The 21,003-nt window shown below is 39.0% G+C and overlaps 1 protein-coding gene across 1 annotated transcript; it reads right to left on the bottom strand.

Moving 5' to 3' along the window:
• Positions 1–3,880: 3,880 nt before the first annotated feature.
• LOC126583935 (plant cysteine oxidase 4) lies at positions 3,881–17,833 on the bottom strand. The gene is made up of 6 exons (XM_050248482.1): positions 17,646–17,833; positions 17,005–17,341; positions 12,236–12,381; positions 11,594–11,741; positions 4,419–4,622; positions 3,881–4,283 (listed from the first exon to the last, which is right to left on the bottom strand). The coding sequence occupies exons 2-6, from the start codon at positions 17,105–17,107 to the stop codon at positions 4,165–4,167; spliced, it is 720 nt and encodes a 239-aa protein (XP_050104439.1). The 5' UTR covers positions 17,108–17,341; positions 17,646–17,833; the 3' UTR covers positions 3,881–4,164.
• Between the last annotated feature and the right edge of the window lie 3,170 nt (positions 17,834–21,003).

Genomic DNA, 21,003 nt, shown 5'->3' with positions numbered 1-21,003 from the left:
GGCTGCTCAGAGACCACGAGGGCCGATCTCAGAAATCGAAGAAGCACCTGCTTTTGCAGCCTCGTCAGCACCTGTCACATGCACAATCAGCTTTGCGGAAATTACGGGCAATCTGTCGAAGATTTCTGGTGAAGTAGAAAGCACGTGAATCTTACTGATCAATCACCGCTCTCCATATGCACCATCAACTCCTCGGGTACCACATATAACTTTGTCAAAGATCTCTGACAAAGTTTAGGCACGAGAATTTCGAAGTGCCAGCTACCCTACTATTACCCATAAGGGTAAAGGAACAGCACCACTGCTTGACAACTGGAAAGTCCCTATGTGTGTCGACCTCCGTGTTTTGTGGCAAGACAGGTTGGCAAGAACGACCAACCTTTACTCACATTCGAGAAAAGACTCCCAACATAATTACTTTCTCAAAAACCGGAGTAGCACCGCTTTCCGAATCTCGAGAGTCAGATCCTCGACGGGATTGCTTGTTCGAAAACCGAAGAGGCACAACTCTCAGAACTTCGAGAGCCAGATTTCCTTAGATAAAGCTTGTCTGTAATCTCCACACGTAATATCAGCTTTCCAGATACCACATACCACTTTTTCAAAGTGCTCTGACAAAATTAAAACACGTGAAGCTGGCAGCTCCCACTACATTGCTGTGACCAAGAAGGGTAAAGGAATAGCATTACTACTTGTTATTGGGAAATCCCTATATACATTGACCTCCCTCCTCAACGGACAGGCAAACCTGCAAAAATGCTCAACCCTTTCTCACATTCGAAAAGGCACCCTCAACATAACCTCTCGAAATACTCAGCTTTATTTCCCCCCGATAATACCTCAGCAAATAAGCCACACCAAGAACAAGAGTATCTCATATCATCAGGGTCGAAAGCAAGAGTATCCCATATCATGCTTTCTCCCTGTCTTTGTCTTTGTCCTTGTCCACACCTGCAGGACAAGGAGAAAGAGAGCAGTCAGTCGGAACCTGAAATCAAACCTCCAATTTGGAACTGACTGCCTGGAGCCTTTGCCTGGTTGCTTACTTAGCATTGCTCTCGAGTACTCATCCTCAACTGCTGTCAAGGTCACGAATTCCACCGGCAAATACCTCATGACAGTTGATCAGATATTGGCTCTTTACACTGAAGCTGCCAAGCGTGGATGAGTCACTATGAAGGAATGTTCTGAAGGACCATTTAAATGCAAAGGTTGCACACCACTTCTGCCATGCAAAAGATTGAAGCAGAAGGTTCAACGGTGAGCTGAAACAGATCACTACAGCACGACACCTTTCCATACCACATTCATTATTCCGTCAACAGCAAAAGTATCCCATATCATCAAGGTCGAACGTACTCTAGATTTGATGGACTTGTTTTGACCCTCAAATTTTTGAGTCGGCCTTATACTCTGAAGGGCACCAGAAAACCCTCCAGCACAGTTCAAGAATAAGCCTGTGGAAAGTTACTTCTTCAAAAGCAAAAGTATCTCATATCATCTCTTATCCATTTGCTTCTCCTTATCCTGGCAGTTGAATGAGAGACAAGGAGAATGAGAACAATCAACCGGAAGCCGACGTCAAACCTCTGATCCTGGGTTGCTTACTTGGAAGTTTGACTGCTTACCTTGTCTGTCACCTCTTTCGGCAGATCTCCTAGCTCGGCGACTTGGGGGACTCCTACTATAGGGTTTGTATCACACTTGACTAAGCCCGAAACTACAACTAAGCTTCAAGTGAAATTGATACATTACCTTGTGCGTCAACATCAGCTAAGTACACCATTCCCGGATGGAGGAAAGGTACTTCCAGAGAAGGGCAGATGAAGATCAGACCACACTTCGGTACTTAGAAGTTTCGTGATTACTCAAGGGATTGGATCTTGCAAGTCCCCAACCGAGGAGTTTCCCTCACTCGGGAACTTAGGGGAGCACTGTTTGTACCATACTTGACCAATCCCGAAACTACCGAGCACCGGCCAACGCTATACTGTCAAGGACCCAGAAGAGTTCCCCTCCGACCAGGAGGCCAATCACTACTCGACACGTGTCAAGATTAGAAGGCAATCAGAGCGCAGCACGTGTCGACATCAAGAACCAATCATAACATGACACATGTCAATGTGACAAAGCTACAAGTTTTTCTATAAATAGGGGTCATTCCCCCACAATATTGCCTAATGCCATTTTGTGTTAAATCATTCACAAGAACTCACTAAATTGAGAGCTTGATCCTTTGTACTTGTGTAAGCCCTTCACTACTAATAAGAACTCCTCTACTCCGTGGACGTAGCCAATCTGGGTGAACCACGTACATCCTGTGTTTGCTTCTCTGTCTCTATTCATTTACGTACTTATCCTCACTAGTGACTGAAGCAACCAAGCAACCAAGCGAAGGTCACAAAACCTGACACTTTCTGTTGTACCAAAGTCTTCGCTGATTTTGTGCATCAACACAACTGATGATACACCTTAACCAATCAGATGCCGCCATGTGTAGAACATACCCTAGCCTTATGGCCGGCCTTTCCTCTTATAAATACCTTCATCTCCACCAAATTTTGGTAAGTTTTTGTTACGCATACAAGCCCTAAACACCCAATCTTTTCAGAAGCATTGACTTAGGCATCGGAGATCCATTGACCAAACCCCCCACCTTGTGGGCACGTAAAGCGTTGGTCTTGGATCAAAGGTGCTAATTGTTTTATAAGTACAAGTTCATCAAAATTGAAGACAGCGGATTTTTTCTACCAAACCTCTCAACTTTACCTTGTGAATCTCGCTTTGTTTTAAACACCTATTTACAACCCATGGGCTTCATATGAGCAGTAGATTCCACCCAAGTCCCAACCTTATTTTAAGCCATTGACTTGAATTCAACTTCCATTGCAGCTTGCCAAAGAGTAGCCTGTGAACTTTCCATTGCTGCTTTATGTATTGGAATCATCATCACCACCTATATCTTATTCAACTTCCTGCAAGTACACCAAGTAGTCATCTGATATAGCAGACATTTTAGGTATTGCAGATTTCCTTGTTTTCCTTGGTGCCACACTTTGAACAACTGGTGTGGGATTAGTGGGTGCCACAGCTTGTGTTTGAACAATATTTTAGTAGCTTTCAAATTGGCTAGGTAAACTGTAACTCGCTCCACACGTGAATCAGTTGACTGATCTTGTGACTATAAAGGTAAACTTTGCAAATAATCATTAACCAACACTAGTTTCAAGATCATATGGGACCTTATCTGTTTATAATTTTTTGTCTCTGACTTTGATGTCAATTTTTCATTTCTTAGAAAATAATATAGTATAATAGTCGCTTAGGAGTAGGGATGGCCACAGTTTGAATTGGGGACAGAAATATTATATCTATCAATAACCACGAAAATTAACTAAATTCATAACCGCAAATTAACCATTGGGGATTATACCCATTGGGTGACGGATTCCTCATCATTAACGGTTTTATTCATCTTTGTCAATACAAAAAATATATTTGTTCAATTGGTGCACTATAATTTAGTGGATACTAATGTCGTTATTAAATATCCACGCCCAATCATAAAAAATATAACAATTTTTTTTTGGAGTTGTTCATGATAAGCCAAATATCATAAAACATTCATGATGTTGGCTGATCTTTGCTATCTCCCATAAGCACCATTGAATTCTCATCGATTTTGATTCAAAGCTTTTGACCTTCCCCACACAATGCAACTTTTGTGCTCGCACAACGCAACTTTTGTATTCTCGAGGTAATGAAATTTTTAAAATGTTAATAACAGTTCTCTTATATTATATAAAGGAGACTAGTGAAATTTCTCCTTACTTAGGAGACTAGTGAAATTTCTCCATTTATAAAGGGCATTATGTTGGAATTTCGTAAATGATGAATTTGATACCAATGAAAATCAAGCCGCTCTAGCCTCACTGGTCAAAGAATTAAGCCAAAGAATGATTCAAAGAGGACCGCCCACAGAAGCCAACAACTCTTCTAGTTCAATGGGAAGTCAGTAAATCGGACTACAAGGGTGTATTTATTATGTACAAGTCAAATGCGCAACTTACAGAACCCAAAATTATTGCCACTCTTGTACCCCTCAATGGTTCCTATCTTGACAAAAAAGAAGCAAATTTGACAGAAATGTATGAACAAGAATTCTCACGTTCTAATGACAGGGCCCTTGTACAGCCCTCGGCGAATCACAAAGTTTTCGGGAGGTTGAAACTCTTCTAACCAAGTCACTTGAGGCTCTTTAACTCCATCAAGCTCAAGATCGCCTTCATTGCAAACAACAAACAAAAAATACATATCAATATCAGCAACCTCGACAAAAATGTACTTGCCTGTTACCAGATATCCTGAACTCACACCAGAAACTCTATCATCTCAACAAGGTAGACGAATTTCATTACCAGGCAGATCTTTTCTTGAGGACTTCCGGTAATAACTGCAGTGTCGTCCATCTTCGGACGAGTAAGGCGGAGCTAGGATGTCAAATATGGCGCAGGGAGTTATAGCTCTAAAACTATGGATATTGCCTCCTGTTGTCGGATAAAGAACTGTTGGCGGACAAGGCGCGGTCATGTCAGTATCTTTGACCAGCTTTGCAGGTCTTGCTGCAAAAACTCACAGTTTTTAGTTAAAAAGAATTTAGAAAAATTAATGAAATCATAATAACCAGCTTCCCACAATGTAAGCTAACAGTTGTACCTAGGGTTGGGTGGTACCCCCAGACTTTCAAAATATGATAGAAAGATTGAAATGACAACAACAACAACAACAACAAAGCCTTTTCCCACTAAGTGGGATCAGCTATATGAATCCTAGAACGCCATTGCGCTCGGTTTTGTGTCATGTCCTCCGTTAGATCCAAGTACTCTAAGTCTTTTCTTAGGGTCTCTTCCAAAGTTTTCCTAGGTCTTCCTCTACCCCTTCGGCCCTGAACCTCTGTCCCATGGTCACATCTTCGAACCGGAGCGTCAGTAGGCCTTCTTTGCACATGTCCAAACCACCGTAACCGATTTTCTCTCCTCTTTCCTTCAATTTCGGCTACTCCTACTTTACCTCGGATATCTTCATTCCTAATCTTATCCTTTCTCGTGTGCCCACACATCCAACGAAGCATCCTCATCTCCACTACACCTACGTGTTGATGCTTCACCGCCCAACATTCTATGCCATACAGCATTGTCGGCCTTATTGCCGTCCTATAAAATTTTCCCTTGAGCTTCAGTGGCCTACGACGGTCACACAACACACCGGATGCACTCTTCCACTTCATCCATCCAGCTTGTATTCTATGGGTGAGATCTCCATCAAATTCTCCGTTCTTTTGCAAGATAGATCCTAGGTAGCGAAAACGGTCGCTCTTTGGTATTTCCTGATCTCCGATCCTCACCCCTAACTCATTTTGGCCTCCGTTTGCACTGAACTTGCACTCCATATATTCTGTCTTTGATCGGCTTAGGCGAGGACCTTTAGATTCCAACACTTCTCTCCAAAGGTTAAGCTTCGCGTTTACCCCTTCCTGCGTTTCATCTATCAACACTATATCGTTTGCGAAAAGCATACACCAAAGAATATCATCTTAAATATTAAGTTTGTGATCTTCGCTAGATTGCTCCGGTCATTAGTGTGGATAAGTATGTAAATGGATAGACATAGGAAGCAAACACAAGATGTACGTGGTTCACCCAGATTGGCTACGTCCACGGAGTAAAGGAGTTCTCATTAATTGTGAAGGGTTTACACAGTATATAGGTTCAAGCTCTCCTTTAGTGAGTACAAGTGAATGATTTAGTACAAATGACATTAGGAAATATTGTGGAAGAATGATCTCGTAATCACGAAACTTTTAAGTACCGAAGTGTGGTATCGTCTTCACTTGCCTTATCTGTCTCATAGGTAGATGTGGCATCTTCTTTGGAAGTACTCTTCCTCCCTCCAGGGGTGGTATCTTTAACTGGTGGAGATGCACAAGGTAATGTATCAATTTCACTTGACGCTTACTTGTAGTTTCAGGCTTGGTCAAGCGCGATACAAACCATGTAGTAGGAGTCCCCCAAGTCGCCGAGCTAGGGGATCTGCTGAAAGAGGTGACAGACAAGGTAAGCAATTAGAGCTCCTAGCAATCAGTCCCAGATCAGAAGTTTGAATTCGAGTTCCGGCTGATTGTTATCCTTCTCCTTATCTTGCAGGTAGCATGAAGGATAAAGAGAAGAAAATGAGAAAAGGTGATATGAGATACTTTTACTTTTGAAGAAGTAACTTTCCACAGGCTTATTCTTGAACTGGGCTGGAGGGTTTTCTTGTTTCAGCCAGAGTACAAGGCCGACTGAAGAATTTGAGGGTCAAAACAAGTCCATCAAATCTAGAGTACGTTCGACCCTGCTGATATGGGATACTTTTGCTGTTGACAAAGTAGTGGATGTATCGGCACGTGTTCTGTTGCTCTTGTCTCCACATGCTTCCTTGTATCCTTCTCATTTGCCCTATTTGTTCCTCAGGCAGATGTGGTATCTTCTCGGGAAGCATAAGATGTTGAAGATGAGTACTCGAGAGCAACGGGGTTCCAGGCAGTCAGTTCCGGACTGGAAGCTTGATTCCAAGTGCTGACTGATTGCTCTCTTTCTCCTTGTCTTGCAGGTAAGAACAAGGCCAAAGGAAAAGACAGGGAAAAAGCATGATATGGGATACTCTTGCTTTTAACCCTGATGATATGAGATATTCTTGCTCTAGTGTAGCTTGTTTGCAGAGGTATTCTCGGGGGGGGGGGGAAAGAAAGCTGAGTATTTCGAGAGGCTTCGTTGGGAGTGCCCTCTCAGATATGAGGAAGGGTTGAGCATTTTTGCAGGTCTGCCTGTCCGTTGAGGATGGAGGTCGACATATATAGGAGTCTCCCTAACAAGGAGTAATATTATTCTTTTACCCTGCTTGGTCATAGCACGGTAGTGGGAGCTGCCAGCTTCACGTGTTTTAACTCTGTCAGAGCACTTTGAAAAAGTGGTCTGTGGTATCTGGAAAGCTGATGTTACGTGTGAAGATTACAGACAAGCTTTATCCAAGGAGATCTGGCTCTCGAAGTTGAGAAAGCGGTGTGAGGATTACAGACAAGCTTTATCTAAGGGGCTCTCGAAGTTGAGAAAGCGGTGCCTCTTCAGTTTTCGAACAAGCAATCCTGTCGGGGATCTGTCTCTCGAGATTCGGAGAACGGTGCCTCTTCGATTTTTGAGAAAGCAATCCTGCTAGGAGTCTGGCTCTCGAGATTCGGAGAGCGGTGTCTCGTCGCTTTTTGAGAAAGTAATCATGTTGGGAGTCTGGCTCTCGAGATTCAGAGGACGGTGCCTCTTCGATCTTGAAGCAAGCAATCTTGTTGGGAGTGTTTTTTCGAATGTGAGTAAAGGTTAGGCCTGTTTGCTAGTCTACCTTGCCACGGAGCACAGAGGTTGACCCACAGGGACTTTCCAATTATCCAGCAATGGTCCTGTTCCTTTACCCTTGTGGGTAATAATATGGTAGCTAGACCTTCAAAATTTATGTGTCTAAACTTTGTTAGTGCTGTTTCTTTGCTATTCTTTTACCCTTCTTGGTCATAGCGATGTAATGGGAGCTGCAAGCTTCACGTGTCTAAACTTTGTCAGAGATTTTTAGCAAAGTTATCTGTGGTACCCGTGAGCTGATGTTGCGTGTGGAAAGTGAATGATTGAACAGTAACATTCACGTGCTTTCTACTTCACTAGAAATCTTCGACAGAATGCCCGTAATTTCCGCAAAGTTGAGTGTGCATGTGACAAGTGCTGACAAGGCTGAAAAAGCAGGTGCCTCTTCGATTTCTGAGATCGGCCCTCGTGGTCTCTGAGCAGCCCAGCTTTTGAGAAAGCAAGCGCCTCTTCGATTGCTGCGATCGACCTTCGTGGTCTTTGAGAAGCCCAGCTTTTGAGAAAGCAAACGCCTCTTCGATTCCTGAGATCGGCCCTCGTGGTCTCTGAGCAACCCAGCTTTTGAGAAAGCAAACGCCTTTTCGATTTCTGAGCAGGCGCCTCTTCGATTTCTGAAGCTCCATCGAGTACGGATTTTTATAGAGGCTGGTATTAAGTTCCAAAGCACACTTGAATCTCCACCAGTAGAAGCTCCCTTCTTGCATTTCTAAGATCTTGATTTGTCCGACCTCTTTTCTCTTCAACACCTTTGAAAATGTATGGCCCCTCCGACCGTCGTTTTGACTTGAACCTTGTTGAAGAGGCAACCACGCCTTCTCCAGACAACATATGGCGCCCATCCTTCTTATCCCCTACTGGTCCTCTTACCGTTGGGGATTCCGTGATGAAGAATGATATGACCGCTGCGGTAGTGGCCAGGAACCTTCTCACTCCCAAAGATAACAGACTACTTTCCAAACGGTCTGATGAGTTGGCTGTTAAGGATTCTCTGGCTCTCAGTGTTCAGTGTGCAGGTTCTGTGTCTAATATGGCCCAACGCCTATTTGCTCGAACCCGCCAAGTTGAATCATTGGCGGCTGAAGTGATGAGTCTCAAATAGGAGATTAGAGGGCTCAAGCATGAGAATAAACAGTTGCACCGGCTCGCTCATGACTATGCTACAAACATGAAGAGGAAGCTTGACCAGATAAGGGAATCTGATGGTCAGATTTTATATGATCATCAGAGGTTTGTGAGTTTGTTCCAAAGGCATTTATTGTCTTCGTCTTCTGGGGCTGTACCGCGTAATGAAGCTCCAAATGATCAACCTCCGATGCCTCCTCCTTCTAGGGTGCTGTCCAGTACTGAGGCTCCGAATGATCCCCCTCCGGTGCCTTCTCTTTCTGGGGCTCTGCCGACTGCTGGGACTTCTCCTAAGCAACCTTTGTGAAGTCTCCCTCTTGTTTGTTTATTTTGACTCGTGTATATGTACATATTTAAGAGGTCGCACTTGGTGCGATGGCAAGTGCCTTCGCCCATGAGCGGTAGGTCTCAGGTTCGAGACTTGGGAGCAGCCTCTCCATAAATGGGGGTAAGGCTAGCCGACATTCACCTCTCCCAGACCCTACATAAAGTGGGAGCCTTGTGCACTGGGTACGACCTTTTTATATGTACATATTTGTAACTTCTTAGAGATATCAATAAATAAGCTTTGTTTCATTTCAACGTATTGTGTTCAATACACCAAAGTCTTCTTCACTAAGTTCTTTGAATTTTTCTTTTGTTGAAGCTTGTATGTTGAAGCTTTGTGAGTGGAGCATGTAGGTTGAGATAGTGTTCCCTTAATTTCCCGAGTGGGGAAAACTTCTCGATTAGAGACTTGAAAAATCCAAGTCACTGAGGCGGGTCGGCTATATGAATCTTAGAACGTCATTGTGCTCAATCCTGTGTCATGTCCTCCGTTAGATCCAAGTACTCTAAGTCTTTTCTTAGAGTCTCTTCCAAAGTTTTCCTAGGTCTTCCTCTACCCCTTCGGCCCTGAACCTCTGTCCCGTAGTCGCATCTTCTAACCGGAGCGTCAGTAGGCCTTCTTTGCACATGTCCAAATCACCATAACCGATTTTCTCTCAGTTTTCCTTCAATTTCGACTACTCCTACTTTACCTCGGATATCCTCATTCCTAATCTTATCCTTTCTCGTGTGCCCACACATCCAACGAAGCATCCTCATCTCCGCTACACCCATTTTGTGTACGTGTTGGTGCTTCACCGCCCAACATTCTGTGCCATACAGCATCGCCGGCCTTATTGCCGTCCTATAATAGAAAGATTGAAATGAAAAACAAAAAAAATTAAAAAGACTTCACATGAGCCTCGTCATCTCATGTAAAAATCTCTAAACGCATTAAGCAATAACCTCTTAAATCCCATCCTCCTGACAGGCATACGACATTGGCCAATAGGGATGAAACAATAAACCCATCTAGTAATTTCTTATTTCAAAAGTTACATTCAAAATTTCCAGTTTTTTGGGACCTTTTGATAACCATTTCATTTTTACTTCGTAGTTCACTTATTGGTTAGAAATAAAGAGAAACACAAGGAAGAAAAGAGGGATGAATAAGGATAGTGGAAGGGTGGTGGGAAGGATGTGGAAAAAATGGACGTGTAATGGCGTAGAACATGAAAACTAAAAACTAAAAACTAAAAACAATTTTATACAGGTTTTCACTTTTTAGTTTTTGGTTTTCTCTTTGTATGCCATCCCATGTGCATTTCTCCCCCCTCCCTCCCACCACACTCTCCACATTCTTGGTTCCTCTGTCCTTCCATCTACTTTCTCTCTATCTCTAGCAAGAAAATGGAACTAAACTAAAAATGAACTGATCAAACGGGCCCTTACCTTAATCTTAAGGGTTTAAATCTTTGAAAGTATTTTATGTTTGCATAAATGACAGAGAAAATACAATATCTATGTATATTACAGAAGAATTTAATCAAACACCGTAAGGGATAATTTTCCAATTATGAATAGATCAGGAACTAACCATGTCATTCATCCCTCAACATTTCTTAGGTGAGATCTGTATTCTAAACAATTAAAGCCTAAAAAAAATTAAAAACAAACATTATCATCCAAAACCAAGCTGACAAGTCATATCTCCCCAGTTAACAATATGACACATCCCCCTAACTCACAATCACAAAGGAATCAATTTGAACATTCCCAAACTTTGAAACACAGATGTTGAAATAGGGAAGAGAAAGTAAATCAGCAAACTCATTCATACCTTTCTGTAATAGCATTTGAAACAGTCAAAGCTAACTAAAGGAAATAAAATCGCCAAACTTTGGAGTCATTTCATCATAACGAAAAAATGGACCGCCTGCACGTGTTTTCCAACCCCTCTTAATGCAAACTGTGACATGTCTAGGTTACAGATAGTATACATTACGATGAGTCCATCGTTATCTGCATGCTGAGACTAGGTCAATATCAAGCTGGGGGGAATGTGTAATTTCCTGAACTTGCAAAATGAAACATTTTGTGTCCCTCTTTTACTACCTAAAGAATAATAAGGATAAAATATGGATAATCTAACATAAATAAAGACTCCTTGCCTCTCCTCTAGGCTCTATGCCATACAGAAACAGTTTGGCTAGTTGGCGAAAATCAAATACCAGATTAGTGGGAAATTAAAAGATAAAAAAAATCCCATAGTTATCGACGGAAGAGATCAGAGGCACAAACAACCAGTTTCTTGTAACGACACTCTTACTAAAACTACATATAGTAGTCATTCAAATCTAAGCAACAAAGAAAAACTGCAAGCTGCTGGTGTTTACAAGCTGTCTTCTCAGCTGCTTGTTTCCATGGCATGTTTATTTGTATATTTATGTTCAAATAATTAGGATCTTAAGTATACTCATCATGATTCATATGTCTATATATTAGTATCAAGACATGAATACAACTGATCCCCGCACAATCAAACAACAAAAACAGTTAAAAGAATACCCAAATGTGGAAGCATACAACAGGCTAGATATAAACACTCACAAACAGGATGCTGTTTAGTTTTTGAAAGCATGAAAATGAGGTATTAGGTAAAGGAAACAGTACATTAACTAACATTGTACAGTAGATGAGAAATACTGTGGAAATCACACCTTCTGATGGATCCGCAGGGCCAGGAAAATCAACCCAGTCATATGAATTAACACGTATTGTACCATATATAAGCTTGCTCAACACAGTCATTCCAGGATGATTATGAAGGGGTATGATAGAGGAAGGCGGCATGCAAAAAATTCCTATCTGCCAAAAGTATAAGCAATTATTCAATACCAGTAAATCAGTTTCGTAGTCTATTTTCTTTTGATACTTGGATTTCCAATTCTAAATTTCTATGTGAACACCGACTGTGCTGGACTTATGACATTATCTTAAAACTCTAACGTTGGTTGAAGAGATTTATAAAAATGGACTTGCAGTTAATAATAAGCTTATTTTTCCTTAAAAATACAAACAAAAAAGCTTGTTTTTGTTAGGAGAATGTACAATACTAAGTGCAAAGTATTTGAAACAACTAAAATTAACATAAAATTATGAATTGTAAACAATAAATCATTTGAAATCCATGCATACCTATTTCATCTCACAGAAATACAAACTTTTATGCATTCGTTATAATTGTTCTCATGAAGTTTAACTCTAAATGAACTACAATTTCTAAATTTGAAATCTCACAATCGAAACGGAACCCAAACAATTTATAATCAATAAATGATGACTTGCAGTCGTGTACTCACAGAAAAGCTATCACACTCATGCAAATGCAGGTATTTGATTGGTGGCAGTGACTGCTGATTCCCATTACGCTCAGGCATAGCACCTGACCAATTACGCACCACTTGTGCCTCCTGTTCAAGACCTACATCTGCAGGCTTAATTTTCTCTGAAATAAAAACATCATACAGGGTTAAAAATTGAAAAAATAGAATGAATGAGGGGTTCACAATAAGATTTCACACTACTCTGTGCGGTTAGAAAGAAAAATGAGGTGCCTCAGAAATACGGTTCTATAACATGACAAAAAGGTAGTTTATGACAAGCTTGCCATATGAGATTCCTAAGCCATGGTTACACTAGACTCATTTAAGGCTCGTGCAGAAACCTTTCCAACTTGTGAAGAAGCTTGAGACAGTATCAAAGATGAACCTAAGGAATAAACTACTTAGGTGTCTAAAAATATCCAATACTAGTTAAAACATGTCTTCAGCTCTTATAGTAATAAAAGCATTTATCTCTAGTAAAAGGTAACCCTTCATCACCAGGGAAACATATAACTTATAAAAGAGATTTTGTAGTACTAATGGCTCAAGATTTCCACGTAGGCATAAAAATTTTAATGCCTCAGTGGGCTGGTTAAATGAGTTGGGGCCGCTGATGGCCAATAAGCGTCATCACCTTTTGGAAGGGGAAGGCCAACACATTTTACAGAGGGTCAAGGTCAAGCCCAACCCCTGACAAAGGAGGGAATGTGCTATGTACATAAAATCAGACCATACCCGACCTATCACATTTTAATTTAAAATTAATCATCAATAACTATTTATCTACACTGCTATTAAGAAAATCCCGTCGATTTTAATGTAAAAAATGTCAACAAAACCTTTTACATAGTAATTAAACTCCACTTTCTACCAACCATTTAATCCCCAGAGTCCACCTTTTCTCTCCTTATTGCAACTTCCTTAATGCTGCATACGCAGGGCATGTTTGAGACTTAAATGGTTTGTATTAAACTAACTTATCTTAATATGAGAACTGGATGACTTTTTTGGAGTGTGATTGACAGCTCCAAAACATAAAATTTTCTTAAATTTATAGTAATATGATAAGGTTGGACTGTGGCAGCCAGCCCAAGTCCAACATCAGTACAAACTGGTCAAGTGAGGCCTTCAGGCCAGGGGACATTACAAGCCTGGCCACTGGTCCCACATCTATTAGAAAACAATAAACAATAGAGTTGAGATCATTTTTCCATTTGAAGTGGTCTACTTAGTATGTTTTAGAGGCATAAAGCCAACTCAAGAACGGCATATGAAACTCACAAAGATGAACTCAAGCCTAAAAGTTGAGCAATATACATTTAAGTATTTAAACCACCACTTATGTACGACGTAAGGCTATCTCCAATCTAAAAAAGGCAATAGTTAAAAGTTAAAGTCATATTTTACTCCAAATAAGGTGGTGCAAGATGTTGAGAATATCGTGTTTAAGAATGGGAAAAATAGAACAAACTCCGGAAATCGAAAAACAAATAACCAAGATAAATAACACCAAGAATTTACGTGGTTTGACAATATGTGCCTACGTCCACGAGACAGCAACAACAATCGTTCACTATATCAATAATGAGTACAACCAATAATCTTGCCAAATCTCTAGAACTAGGACTTGACAAAAAACCTGAAAGAATAAGAACAAGAAATACACTATCTCTTTTCTTTTCTCTCACACACACTTCGCAATATTCTCTCACTCTAATCCCTTGAGTGGCATACAATTTATTATTTTGCTCCCTTCAATTCAAAACTAGTACAATAGCCCCTATATATAGACATAATAAAGGTCTTCTTCAATAAGGATTATTAATCCTAATTGGAATCTAGTTATAAATCCCACTCCAATTGAGAAACTAACTCCAATTGGATAAACAACTCCAATTGGGAAAACAATTTAATCCTCTAAAACTATAATTCCTTATAGACTTAGGACAACTTATCATGGGCTGGAAAAACCTAACACAAGATACAATATCATCACTGCATACGGAGTAAAACTTGGCTTTTAACTTTTAAATATTATACATTAGAGAGGGAATAGTCAGTTTTAGAGTTATCTGTATCTTGCAAAAGTGGGGGTTCCACTGTTAATTCTAGAGTTATATTCAAAGTCAAATATGACTTTGCATATAGCACCAAAGTCATACATAACCCCAAAATTTCTGGTACATTAGAGAGGAATTGGATCAAATCTAGAGCCAAACATAACTTTTGAGCCATAATTTTCCGCATTGCGTCTAATCAGACAAAAGTGCTAAAAAAAGAGCATCAAGTTGTTAAAAATTCCTAGTTACAATTACATATTACCAATCAAACTCGCAAGAAGACAAATTGCTGATAGTGTTCCAACAAATTACTAATTAGGTTTTCATCTTGGTAGCAAGAGCATCCCACCTTGAAAACATTCATATAACATGGACAGTGGACATGTTAAGATAAGGATAAGGGTGGAAGTACATCATACAGATTATGGTCAGGCCATTAAGCATGAACTCAATGATATAGGATACACAAATTTGAGATAAGACCTGTACAATTAAGGAGTTTAACAAATACACGGGCAAGTTTCAAAATGAATAGCAACATGAACCTATATGATCACACATAAATACATGCATCAACCCGAACAAACAAACAATTTTGGCAGTTTGGCAGCTCATAGATCCTATTTTCTTAACTAACCAATTACAGCTTCAAGTTAGCAGGGCACAAGGAAATGAAACATATACATAGAAATAGAGGGAGGTAACATGGTAACAAATGGGCCTTTATGTTCTTTCAAGTCATCAGTTTGGTCCTTTACGTTCCAAACTCATCAATTTGGTCCTTCATATGTCGACTTGGTCATCAATTTCATCCTTACCATTGGATTCCCTTAAAATCTGTTAATGGGCTGACCCTGTGCCATGTGGATTATATAGAAAAACAGCATTTTCAAAAGGATTTAAAGTTTCAAAAACCATAAAGAAAAGGGAGGTAACATGGTAACAAATGGTCCTTTATGTTTTGCCAACTCATCAGTTTGGTCCTTTTATGTTCCAAATTCATCAATTTCATCCTTCGTCCTTCATCTGTCGACTTGATCATCAATTTTGTCCTTACCATTAGATTCCGTTAAAATCTGTTAATGGGCTGACACTGTGCCATGTGGATTATATAGAAAAACAACATTTTCAAAAGAATTTAAAGTTTCAAAACCATAAAGAAAAAGAAAATTAAAAATTAAAAAACTGAATAAAAAGTAAAACCCAAAACCAGCCACCACCACCATCCTTCCCGACCTCACATCTCCAAAACCCTACACGATATCTGCTGCATCGACCCAAAACCAAAACTGTTGAAGGATCGAGGAACCGATATATGTAAACAAATTTGTTTGATTATAGTTTTCCACTACTCATTCAATCTATTTCTCACTGAAGGATACATTTGATTTCAACTACACTTGTATGCGAAAAGAAATTCACTATGTTATCTACTGCACCCTATGACTAAATTTCCATTCAACAAAGGAATGAATAGACATGTCACAGTTGTGGATGTTCTTTAAAATTTAAAAAAAAAAATATATATATATATATATATTTGCATAAAGAATCATGGAATATCAGAAACCTTTAAATTGTTCCAGAGGAAGTGAACTAGTGATAATGATTGTATGTTAAATATGGATGTGCTATATGAGAGACCTGGATTCCTTATACCAGATAATTTAACCATAGATTACTGACCTATCAGACGTTCCTCTTGAAGATATATTCAACATCAAGTTAAAAAAATTTCAGATTCTAATCAAAGAAAATCAATCAACTGCAAGCGATAAGAAAATGCAAATCAACTCACGAAGTCAACAAGGAATGGGTATATCTGAGGAAAGGATGATCCAATCTACTAAACTCCATGAATGTGTTAACAGAAGCATCTTGACATAGTGCTAAAAAGAGAAGTTCCCTGATAGTATAGCAAACTTGAAAAGCTTGCCTAAAGTATATATATTTACTTCAATGAGTTCTCATTATAGGATTAGCTTGATTAGGTTCTAAATATAATTTTAAAAATGGTTATAAGGTTCTTTTTTCTATTGGGAATTAGGAGTATGTAATGAACTTCACAAGGAGAGCAACCAGGTCACTCTGAGGAGTTCATATGTATAGTATTGTCCCTGTCAGGCGGAAGGAATATATGCAGCAGGTTTGAGGAATCGAACTAACTTATAGATCAAATCTTTTATGAAGTTCACAGCATATATGTTCTAAAGTGCTTTCAATCTTTTTCCCCGTTAGCTTCTGAGTGTGAACTTTGGATTAGTTTAACGAACTACAAATCTCAGGTTTTTTACATTTTCTAGATGTTTAGCTACTGATTCATGTGTTTTAAGGGTATTGCTGATTTGTAGTCTTCGGTTTCTTAGATTAGCAAGTTAGCTAAACTCGGCAACAACTCCTTTCCAGTTTATAACTTAGTGGGGAGCACTTCAATTGGGCGGTCGAATAGAAACTGCAAAACTGTCCCGGAAACCTGGCATATTTGTTTCTTTGAGGTTCTCAAATCAATATTTCTTGCTGAAAACAAACAATTCGCTTTAAAAAAGCATTGCTGTCTGTCTCAAACATTCCAGCTAGGCATGGCATATAATTAGCACAGCACAATAAGAAGCAGCAGAAGAGAAGCACAACTAAAAAAATGTTTGGATTGATATATCAGGATATTAAAGGACCACTTCTCCATACCTAGTTTGAGGCGAACTCTTTCAAGGGCTTCTTCTGACACAGGTCCAGTCGGCGAAAATGATGATTTGCAAACATTATACAGTCTCTGAATATAATATGGCATGATGCAAAGACGGTACCAACTTAACTGAACGGACTAGAGCCACAAAATCGTTAAGCCGATAACGTCTTCGCAAGGAAACTTATTGATTGCAATCCCAATTCAAATCCCAATAGGGAAAAACCTTGTTGCCTTTAAATCAGCATATCAAAACTCTCATTTTGCAACCAGAGAAGCAATAATGAAACTCCATAGCAGTAGTTCGATTCCGTGTCAGCTAATCCTATCTATGAGCACCTACCCAACAACAAAAACAATACATATGAAGCAAGTGTTAGTCAAATTCATTGTTTTGATCAATTCTAAGCAACCCAACAAATGGGCAATGTGAAAAATAAATACAAAATTCATGCATATACAAGTAAGACCCATTTCTCAACTAATTTGAAAGTAAATAACATGAAAATTTATCAAATGAAATCAGGGAAGTTACGATTTAGGACAATCTAAAAAAATTAAGAATCCATGTTGGACCCAACCCTGAAAAGCCATAACTGAGATCTAAAAGGGAGGAGAGAGATATAGATTGAAGGTACAGTACCTGATTTGGGAGAGAGAAATTGCGGATAACGTGAAAGGTGGACGATGAGGGAGGGAGGGAGGGAGGGAGGGAGGGATGGCTTCTGTAGCACTAGCGTAAACGAAGAAGCCGAAAGAAGATCTTCGCCAACGTCATTACCTTTTACAGCCCTTTTGGGGTTCCGTGTGTCTCTCTCTTTTCCACCACGTTAGCCTCCATCTGCCAAATATTCACAAAACCACCCTCCCATGTTCCTTTTTCTTTAGTGGTACTATTTTTCTTCTTTTTTTTTTTTTTATTTTTTTTTTTTTTGAGGAAAGCAAAATAGCATTAAGAGGGGAAAAACCCTGGAACCTGAAGTCAAACAACAAGGCATCAAAAGAAACTGAGGGAGAACAATCCATCCAACTACGAAGATTCTCTAAGCCATGCCCAAAAGAAGTAACGACATCTGCAACAAAATTAGCTTCCCTATAAATATGATTCCAAGAAATAGACTCGAAAAAAGAGGCCAGTCATTTGATGTCTTCAATGATAGCTCTAATACGCCACGGAATGCTACATTTTCCTAGGAATGGCAATTCTAATCGTTAAACCTGAAAATCGTGGATAGTCGCTTGAATGGATTAGATTTGGATATGAAAATTCGGGTATGGTATGGATATGGGGAAAAACCGTGAACTTTATTTTGTTATAGTTTTGGATATGGTTATAAGGGTCCACAATCCGTATCCGTCCCCAAATCCAACTTGAATATTATATATATATATATATATATATAATTTTATTTTATTTTATTTTATTTACCAAACCCTCCATCTACTAATTCATTATACATGTATCAAACCCTATACTATATTTATTATGCACCAAACATCATGCATGGGGCATACCAACAACCTCATCAATTCAATACTCTTATTGTTATACTCAACCAAATTAAATCATTGAATCATTTTATATATCAATTATCAAATGTTACAAGTTTATCAGATTCATTTCTCTTCAAGGGTCTCACTATCAAGAAATTGGTGCATGTTATCATGAACAACTTCAAATATATTGTTATGTTTTTTTTGTAATTGGATGTTGCTATTTAATAACGGAATTAGTATCTACTAAAATTTATAATGTGTCAACTGGATGAATATATATATATATATATATATATATATTTTTTTTTTTTTTTTTTTTTTGACGAAGATGGATATAACCAATAACCAATTGAAAATCCGTTACCCGGTGGATATGGTTATGGATAATCCCAATGGTTAATTTACGGTTATGGATATGGTTAATTTTCATGGTTATGGGGATGAATATAGTATTTTCGTCCCCAAACTGAACCGTTGTCATCCCTACACTTTCCCAAGATGGCCTCAATGACAATCTTAGAGTCCCCTTCATTCTTAATCTTCTTTAAATTCCTAGACTTTGCCAATTGAAGAGCATCCCTAGCAACTAAAGCCTCAGCAACAATAATTGTGTTCTACCCCAACTTCCCTACCCCAGCCACAGGAGGATGCCCATGATGGTTTCTGATGATGAATCCTACAGCAGCAGAGGAACCAATAATAGAGCCATCAAAATTTATTTTATGATACTCTGGTTATCCAATCTAACTTTAGAGTTGACAAGAAGGAAATTCTTAGCTAGAGAAGAAAAAGTCTTAAAGCTGCGACTAGGATTAGGCTTTATCTGCCTAAAGACAAAATCATTTATGTCATTCCACATTTGCCACCAGGCAAACAAAACTTTACTAAGAGCAGATAAGTCTTCTTTGTCAATGAAATCCAGGCTATTAAGCCAATCATTAACCAAGGGAACTAAGGAAATCACAGGTAAACTGCTGTCAATCATCCACAGCTCCTGAGCATAAGAACAATCTTTAAATCTATGACCTATGTCCTCCTCACCATTATTTGAAAGATCCCACATCGTCCAGGGGAGTGATCCTTATATGTATATTCTCATCCCTACCTAGCATGAGGTTTTTTGGGAGCTCACTGACTTCGGGTTTCATCGGAACTCCGAAGTTAAGCGAGTAGCGCGCGAGAGCAATCCCATGATGAGTGACCTACTGGGAAGTTCACGTGTGAGTTTCCAGAAACAAAACCGTGAGGCGTAGTCGTGGCCCAAAGCGGACAATATCGTGCTACGGCGGTGAAGCGGGCTCAAAATGTGGTGGACCCCGGGTTGGGATGCGACATTATGAAGCTTTAAATGCGATAATTCATATTTATCTAAGACATATTCTGATCCTTGACAATTTCAGTTTGTTTAGGACTCGAATAAGGCATCTCCATACTTAAAAGTTAAAATCAAAAGCGTCATCGTGCTAATAATGTGTTGAAAATAAAATATAGGGAGAAAGAGAAAAACGAGAGAGATTGAGAAAAGAGAAATCAAAGTGTCATTTCCTTCTCATTAGAATGCCCATTTATAGGCTTAATGTTTACATAGAAATTGTCCAAACTAATTATATATTATATATCGATCTAGAAGTGAACAAACGTATAATAAAGGGTAAAGTGTCATTTCCTTCTCACTAAAATGCCCATTTTCGCTAAAGTTCTAAATATATGTTACTAAATTATCAATTATAATACAAATAATCAAAATAGAAAATATGACTTTACCCATTCAAACTCAATTTTTGTACAAATAAATCCACCATTGTATATTTTTACAATAAAAACTCGATCACTGGGCGCCACTTAAGCAAATTACCTAATTAAGATTGTGATTCATATTAAATATTTTTGGGTAGCCTAAGTTACACTCGATTAATAACATTTTATACTGATGTAGGAACTAAAATGGAAAGGTTTTTTATTTGCATTTTTTTTTTTAACAAATGATATTATTTACACTAAGGGGGAGGACGGTGGGCTTAGTCTCACAATGTGCTAGCAATAATGTGGTTCAAATTCATTTTTGGTGAGAATCGAATTTGTATATAAAATTGAAAACAAAATGATTATCAAACGCCATTATACAAGTTACAAGTAAATCAAAAAACATTTTGCCAACGAGGGTTTGTAAGGTCCTTATCTTGTGTCGCCCCCATCAAGGTTCGAGTCCCAATACAATAGTCTTCGTTGGTGCGTGATCTGTAAATTCGTACATAAATATATACAGGTGGCAGTTGAAAGTTGGTGTCACGTGTAAATCTTTTTGGCGCTGGTGGTGAGTAATCAATCTTCCCTAAACTTTTGTTCAAAAAAAAAAAAAACGTTTTCATTTTATTTCCAACGTTGTATGCTAATAGCCAAGGAACAAAATGCCGATAATATCGGTGATATTTCGCCGATATTATCGGTTTTTCACAGTACCGATATTTTAATAGGTATCCAATACATTTTCGTCAAAATATCGC

This window comes from Malus sylvestris, chromosome 9 (genome assembly GCF_916048215.2).
Source record: "Malus sylvestris chromosome 9, drMalSylv7.2, whole genome shotgun sequence".
Lineage (NCBI taxonomy): Eukaryota > Viridiplantae > Streptophyta > Magnoliopsida > Rosales > Rosaceae > Malus > Malus sylvestris.
This window is presented reverse-complemented; position numbering and strand designations above follow the sequence as displayed.